Raw genomic sequence first — 8432 nt, 5'->3', positions numbered from 1 at the left:
CTGAATCCTGAACTCTTTCTACTGTGCACCTATGGAGATGCCAGAGCAGAGACCCCTCGATTTCTGATCACTTTGATGTCATTTTCCCACCAGAACTTCTCATCATAATTAGCACCACCTTCTTAACCTAAAGACATTTGCTATTATAACGGGGAGTCGTAGAAGCAGTTAGAATACAGGTGAATGGGCTGGGCACGGTGGCTCATACCTATAATCCTAGCACTCTGGGAGGCTGAGCCAGGCAGATTGCTTTGAGCTCACGAGTTCGAGACCAGCCTGAGCAAAAGCGAGACACCTCCTCCCACACTCACCCCTACTAAAAATAGAAAAAAATAATGAGACCAGAGGATCATTTGAGCCCAACAACTGGAGGTTGTTGTGAGCTATGATGGCATAGCACTCTACTTAGGGCAACAGCTTGAGACTCTGTCTCAAAAAAAAAAAAAAAAAAAGAGGTGGATTTTGACCACAACCCTGTCTTAGGTACCTCACAAGCAGCAGGACATAATTCATTCCTCCTGGGTCCCAGCAGAGTAAGGAACACACAGACACACTCCGCACACACACACAAAATGACCAATATCTGAAAGGCAAAGCAGATGACACACACAAAATCTGGTGCTAAAAAGATCTCTGTTTACCTCAATCTTGGATCATTTTCTTCCAAAAAAGATTTCCGTTAGCATGCCTTAGAATCTCTGGGGAACTTATTTTAAATGCCTGTTTCTTGGACATCCCCTCAGAGAGTCTGACTCCCTGGGTCTAGCGTGGACTCAGGGACCTTCACATTTAACAAGCAGCCCATGTTCTTTAAAAGAACGCTGCTCCAGGAAAAATAATGTCAGGAGCCCCCCTGTGGATTCCACATCAGTCCTGGGCACCACTTTTTAAGAGGGACCTTGACTAACTGGTGTATGTCCAAAGAAGGCAGATTAGAATCCAGTGAAGTAATACAAAACTTGTCAGCTCAGGGCTGTCCTACTCACAGAGCACACTGCTGCTCCAGGCTGCAAGAGAGCCCGAGAGCCACAATCCATTACCAATCGGCCTTGTTTCCCCTGGATCGTCCCTGAACTATATCACTTAGGGGTAGGTAGAAAGGAGAAACGAAAAATTTAAAAATAGATAAATTGGGACAGAAAATGGATCAGGAATGAGACTAATGCAAAAAAAATATATATATGTGTATCGTGAAATCAATGAATGGGTCACAAGTTTTACTCTAGAATAAATAGAGAAAGAGAAAAGAGAAAAGAAAAGGGATTTCAGACCCACAGGAATAGTGAACTTTGTTCTCTGATCCTTGGACAAGCTGCTGAGTGGTCGGTAATGAGCAAAGATTCCAGGCCTCGTGTTCGGCCCTAAGGCAGGGAGGCTTTTTGGCCCTTCAAAGAAACAGTTTTAGTTTGTTGTGGATTCTCCGGGACACCTGGAGAGTGTCGCTGAGCTATCCTGACAGGCTATGCTAGCAGAGCCTGTCCTTTGTCCCTAGTAAGTACATCCTCAGGCCAGGCCTGTGTGTCACCCTCATTGGAATTTCTCAGTAACGATAGTGATGTTAAGACCCTAAAAAAGAATCAGATGGAATTGAGGGGCCATACAAAGAAAGTGAGCAACTCCCAGGTGAGACTTGTATGGGAACCATGATGAAAATAGAATTTGTATTTTATTTTAAAAATATCAGTTTGCCAAGTGCAAAGTCTCGGGCCTGTAATCCTAGCGCTCCAGGAGGCCAAGGCAGGTAGAGTGCCTGAGCTCATAGGTTTGAGACCAGCCTGAGCAAGAGCAAAACCTCAACCCTAAAAATAGGTGGGGAAGAAAATAAAATAAAATAAAAAATAGCTATGGGTTGTGGCAGGCGCGTGTAGTTCCAGGTACTGGGGAAGCTGAGACAAAAGAGTCTCTTGAGCCCAAGAGTTTGATATCAGCTATGATGTCACATTGCTCTACCAGGGGTGACAAAGTGAGACTCTGTCTCCAAAAAAAAAAAAAAAAATCAGGGCATCTGTGGCTCACAGGAGTAGGCCGCTGGGCCCATATGCCGGAGGTGGCAGGTTCATGTGGGGAAATCACAGGGGTCAGCACAACTGGAGAGCAATGGACGAGCCTGGCCCTGGGGAAGCCACCTTCATGATCATGGGCTCTCCCCTGCCAGGTAAGTATTGAGGTGGTGGGTTCAAACCCAGCCCCGGCCAAAAACTGCAAAAAAAAAAAAAATCAGTTTCTTTTCCTTATCATAAAGAGAACACCTGTCATGTTAGTAAAATCTGAAAAATACAGAAACTTACTCAGAAGAAAATAAAACATGTGAGTCGACTGAGCAGTGTTGCTACCGTGACATTTTAATATGATTCCTTCCAGAGCGTTTTTACATTGAGCATTCTTATAGACAGCAATAAGTGTTGATGTATTCCAAAGTTAGTGATTTATACTGTGACAATGTGCACCTGCTTTGAAAGCTGTATTTTTTTTTTTTTTTTTTTTTTGTAGAGACAGAGTCTTACACTATCACCCTCAGTAGAGTGCCATGGCCTCACACTGCTCACAGCAACCTCTAGCTCCTGGGCTTAGGCGATTCTCCTGCCTCAGACTCCCAAGTAGCTGGGACTACAGGTGCTTGCCAGAACGCCCGGCTGTTTTTTTGTTGCAGTTCAGTCGGGGCCAGGTTTGAACTCACCACCCTTGGTATATGGGGCCGGCGCCCATTGTTTTGTTTCTTGAGGCAGAGTCTCAAGCTGTCACCCTGGGTAGAGTGCTGTGGCGTCACAGCTCACAGCTCACAGCAACCTCCAACTCCTGGGCTCAAGTGATTCTCCTGCCTCAGCCTCCCAAGTAGCTGGGACTACAGGTGCTGGCCACAGCACCCAGCTATTTTTTGGTTGTAGCTGTCATTGTTGTTTGACAGGCCCGGCTGGATTCAAACCCACCAGCTCTGGTGCATGTGGCTGGCACCTTTGCCGCTTGAGCTACAGGCGCCGAGCCTGAAAGCTGTCCTTTTATATTTAAAATATTTATAAGAATGTCTCTGTGTCATAGACCCATCTTCCCTGACCTGGATTTGTACTGTGTGAGACAGACCCCAGTTTACTTATCCCTCCCCTGTGGTCAGGCACTGGGGTAGTTTCTTAATTTTTACCAGTGTAAAAGATGCTTGGTTGGACAACCCTTATCATCACTCTCTACACTCTCAGGATAAATCCCCAAAAGTAGAATTGGATACGAACATTTTCATAGGATACAAACATTTTCCCAAATGATCCTCCAGAAAGGTCATAAGAGTTTAGACCACCACCAACAGTCTCAGAATACCCAGTACTATGTCTCAAGAATATTTTTTATTTTATCTTATTTTTTTAGAGAAAGGGTCTCGCTCTGTCACCCAGGCTGGTGTGCAGTGACAAGACCATAGCTCACTGCACTCTCAAACTCCTGGGCTGAAGTAATCTTTCTTCCCCAGGCTCCCGAGGAGCTGAGATTACAGGTGCATGTTATCATGCCTGGCTGATTTTTTATTTTTACTTTCTGTAGAGACAGGTCTCACTACATTGCTGGGATTGTAGGCATGAGGCACTGTGCCTGGCAACAAGACTATATTTTAAACTGGATTAAATAATGTTCGTAAGATGCCCAGCACAGTGCCTGCCAAGAAGCCCCCACTCCTCACAATTTGAGGAGGGATTTAGGAGAGTAGAATTTTGACAATCAAGAATCAGAAGAACAGGTTCAGGGGAGGGAACCCCCCCAGGTGTCCCAAGGACATAGCAGCTGGCGTCCAGTCTGGCCAGATCCTGGAGGGCAGAGACAGATAGGTCATCCCCTAGAGGAAAGTAGCACATCCTGAAGGCAAGGAGAAAAGGAACTCAGGACATTTATTCTAGAGAAGAGATTCAGAGAGATGTGACAGCCCTCCTCAAATATGTAATGGGCTGTCTCATCAAAGAGAAAACTTAACTCAGTTCAAGTTCCAGGTGACCCATGTAGCTCCAAGACCAAAATCACAAGGAGACAGGTCTCAGATCTCAGCTGAATATATAGAAGAGTTCTGTAACAACTGGAACCTTCCAGAGAAGGCGTGGTGTTTGTCCTTACAAAGGATCAACAGAATAATTACAGAATAGAGTTGACTTTCTCCTTGAAGGCAGGAGGGAAGAGAGGCCAGGGTAAATATTTATTCCTGAATGTCTATTATTTCGACGTTTGTTCCTTGTCTAGGAAATAGAATTAAAAGGGCAAAAAGAAGCTGTTTTAAATGATAAACTAAATGATGCACTGGCCATCGTAGAAGAGACTCAGAAGACACAGACAGCTGAAAGTCTGAAAGCAGAGAGCCTCGCCATAAAATTAAACGAAACATTAGCTGAACTGGAAACTGCCAAGACCAAAATGGTAAGTCCATGCCTTGTGAGGACAGAGTTGCCCCCCCACCCCCCACCCCCCGTTGAGAAGTACTGGTTTACAATGAAAGGTACACAGAGGTCTTCCAAGAATGACTCAGCGTCCTTGCAGGATCAGGAAGGATGACTAGGGAGCCCTGGCATTTAGTGACCTGTGACTATTCCACAGATTTTTTAAGACAATGTTTTAAAGCTTTGGCTCGGAGTTCAAGGCTCGACACAATCGGATTTGCAGGTTGCAAGGAGATAATGGAGGCTCCTCTGCCAGGAGGGCACAAAGTACATTTGGGAGAGGGTGTGGAGTTGGAGAGACTGGCTCTGGGCCGGCATATGGTAGCCACTGCTGTAGCGCAGAATCCTAAGGACCTGGATGCCTGGCGGGGGCTGGGCGAAGGAGTAGGAAGAAAGGGATCACTAGAAAGAGAGTTACAATGGTAAGGCTCAGGGGACAGGAGCACCAAGGAGAGGAGATGTCTTAGGAAACTGTAAATATCGAGCTAGGACAGTTGGGGATATGATGGCATAGGGATGGCACAGGGGTGGGTAAGTTTTTGTTTTTAAGAAATACAAATTCGTCCACTTTTTCTTAGAAAATCATTCCTTCATCAGTTCCACAAGGATCTATCAAACATCTGGATACAGATGCAGGCAGGCACAGCGGTAAACAAGACAAGTCTCTGCCGTTGTAGAGTTTGCATTCTAGTGGACAGGAGAAACAAAGAAACAAGATCCTTTTCAGTGACAATAGAGGCCTCAGGGAAAATGACACAGATGCTAGGATAGGAAGGGTCTCAGGCTGCTCCCAAGACGTGGTCAGGGAGGGCCTCTTAGAGGAGGTGATGTTGGAACTGAGACCTTGAAAGATCAGGAGTCAGCCATGCAAGGAAGGAGCTGGAGAAGTATATAAGGCAGGAGGTGGGGCACATGCAAAGGCCCTGGGGCAGCGCCCAGTGTAGCCCCAGCGTGTACAGAGGTGTAGCCTTGTTCCTGTTGTCACAGCCCGCTCCCAAGATCACAGTGTACACGCTCTGCCTTCCCAGATCATAATGGAGGAGCAGGTGATAGTGCACCAGCAGACGATAAATTCCCTGCAGGATGAGCAAGAATTACAGAAGCATGGATTCGAAGAAGAAATCATGGAATACAAGGAGCAGATCCAACAGCACTCCCTGACGATCGTGAGCCTGGAGCAAAGACTGCAGAGAGTGACTGAACAACACCAAAAAATAGAAGGAGAGATCGCAACTCTGAAGGACAATGACCCAGGTAGCGCCTAAGGGATGCCAAGGAGATCCCAATGTTAGGGGCAGGTTCTGTTTATACTACAGGTCCTGAAAGGTTGGTTAGCACGAAAGGGCTGTGCCCCACTTAAAACCTCATTCACTCTCTGGAGCCCCCTCTTTTGTTCTTATTATACAACAATGTCAGAAGCTCTCCAAGGCCCAGGTTGAACAGAAGTAATAACAATGCACTGGACGTCCTTTGTGCCGACCCAGTGAGCCAGCCAGACCAGGGCTGTTAGGGACATTAGAGGCATGGAGTGGAATCATCTTTTCCCCATGAAAACGTCTCATGCCGGGGCCTTTCAGAGGCTTCTCTCTGCCGTCAGCCCTTTGCAACCAGTGCACTTTCATTACCAGCCAGCATTTGTCTCTTAAAAAATAAACCCGGAAGAGGCTTAAAAAAGAACTCAGAGTTGTGAGCACGTGTTCACCCTAAGTGGCCAGGGTAATTCACACTATGGCAAAAAGGCTAAGCTCTTGGATAAAGTTCTGGACATAGAGACCACAGGGTTTCAGATAGGGCTCTGTTGTGGGTGTCCTGAGCCCTGTAGGGTGTCCAGCAACACCCCTGGCCTCTACCCATCAGTTGCCAGGAGCATCCCCACCCCTGTTTGACAACCAAAATGTCTCCGGACAGCGCCAAACGTGCCCTAGAGGCAGACTCCCTCCTGGTTAGGAGTCGTGGTTCCGTGCCGTGATTAGCTAGCTGTCAGGGCTCACCTCAGTCATTCATTCATTCATTTGTTCATCCGGCACTCTCCCTCGAGCATCTGTTATGTTCTAATCTCATTTAGCCACCAGGGATTCGGGGATGGACAAGCCAATTATTGTCCCTGCGGTTAACCACAATTGTCGCCCTAACAGGTGATCCAGAGTGAACAGGGAACCGTGGCAAGGACAAAGAGCAGGGCTCAGTTTCCTAGCTCAGAGTCTGGGTCACAGAGAGGATGTTTGAGCTGGGATCTGACGGGTGACTACATCTGTGTCACCCCCACGCTCAGATCAGTGCCTGCTATTAAGCAGGCATTTCATTAATGTTTGTTAAATGAATAAACAAGTGAGTGAGTGGTGAGAAGGGAAGCCGGAGGCAGTGGGTTGAGGGCTAAGCAGGAAGGTGTTAAGCACAGATCATTCCTCAGAGACTCTTATTTGAGAAGAAAGGAGAAGGGAGGACAGGCGGGGTAACCAGTGGCTGAGAGTCTAATAGCTTAGCTGAGTGGCCACAGGCAGGTTCCATCACTCTGGTGCCCGTTTCCTTGTCTGGAAATGGACTCAATGATCCCTTCCTTATAGAATAGCTGGCACAGCCTCTGATGGAGATCGCCCCTAGCCTGTGACACGGAACACAGGGCGATGGGGAGTCTCATTAGCAGGGGGAGGGAAGGTTTGTAAGTCGTGAAAGTCAGAGGTATGTTTATCAGCAGAGAGGAAGGAGACCAGCTGTTGTACGAGGACTCTAATAATGTCCGTGTGTCCCTCTGATACAGCTGAAAAGGAGGAAACGCCGAAAGAAGACCCCCCAGAAAACGAAACCAAAGAGGCAGCCTGTGAGCACTTGATGTGAGTATCCGGGGGGGTGTGTCCCAGCAAAGATAAACAAGCAAAAACCCTACCTCTGGCCACATCGCCAGAGCCTGAAAAAAGGAGTTGGGTCTGTGGTTTTCTCAATGTTGCTTAAATTTCTTCATTCCTTAGGGAAAGACTCAGGTAGGTCTATGTTCAGATCCTGTCTTGGTCTGTTTTCTGTTGATTATAACAGAACACCTGAAACTGGATAAATTAGAAGGAAAGGAATTCACTTCTTATCGTTATGGAGGCTGAGAAGTTCAAGGTCAAGGGGCTGCATCTGGTGAGGGCCTTCTTGCTGGTGCGACCTCTGCAGATTCCCAAGGTAGCACAGGCAAACACACGGCGAGGGAGTTGAGTGTGCTAACTCAGATCTCACTCTTCCTTTAAGGAGAAAGCCCCCAATCCTGTTCCCCTGATAACCCATGAATCCATTAGTCCATGAACAGCTTCATCCATCCCAATCCAATTGTCCTCCTGACCCAGTCAGCTCTAAAACGCCCCACCTCTCAATACACTGGGGACTCAGTTGAATTTGGAGGAGACATGTGACTCCTCAACATGAATTTGGAGGAGACAATCAAACTATACCAGATAACCACTCAGCATTTCCTACTTGTGTGACGCTCAGGCAAGTCACCCCCACCTCACGGAGCCTGAGCTTCCTTAGTTCTGAAATAAGCAAGTTCCTGCCTGGTGCTTATTAAGTGCCAGCTGATAACTAGTAGTTGCTGTGAGTCCTGAGTGCCTGCCAGAGGCAATTCCGTTCCTAGGGATTATAAGCAGAAAGTGAGGGATTCAAGCAGTGGGGGACTTGGGTGGGGTCGTAGAAAGAGATAAAATTTAAGAGGTAGGACTAAGTGACCTCAATTAAGTGACCTCAACTCTCCTAACCTGACAGTCAGTGAAACCGTGACTTGATCCTCAAGAAACTGACCATTGTCAGAGAAATGAAGCATATGGATGAGAATGGTCCAGGAACCCGCTGCAAAGCAGGGTATAAACAGGAAGGCACAGACTCAGCGGTTGGGGTGCCAACCACAAACACCCAGGCAGGCGGGTTCAAACCCAGCCTGGGCCTGCTAAACAACGGCAACTGCAACAAAATAGCCGGGTGTTGTGGCGGGGGCCTGTAGTCCCAGCTACTTAGGAGGCTGAGGCAAGAGAATCACTAGAGCCCAAGAGTTGG

The 8432-nt window shown here is 47.3% G+C and overlaps 1 protein-coding gene and 1 pseudogene across 1 annotated transcript in view; one reads left to right on the top strand and one right to left on the bottom strand.

The window, feature by feature from the left end:
• FHAD1 (forkhead associated phosphopeptide binding domain 1) overlaps positions 1–8432 on the top strand; it is a 119931-nt gene that overhangs the window by 84712 nt on the left and 26787 nt on the right. Inside the window, 3 exon segments of the mRNA XM_023509768.1 lie at positions 4213–4386; positions 5435–5660; positions 7165–7237. Of these exon segments, the coding sequence (XP_023365536.1) occupies positions 4213–4386; positions 5435–5660; positions 7165–7237 (473 nt within the window).
• On the bottom strand, positions 2021–2163 carry LOC111723244 (annotated as a pseudogene).

Source organism: Otolemur garnettii, unplaced genomic scaffold, assembly GCF_000181295.1.
Source record: "Otolemur garnettii isolate 467f Iridium unplaced genomic scaffold, OtoGar3 scaffold00009, whole genome shotgun sequence".
NCBI lineage: Eukaryota > Metazoa > Chordata > Mammalia > Primates > Galagidae > Otolemur > Otolemur garnettii.
This window is presented reverse-complemented; position numbering and strand designations above follow the sequence as displayed.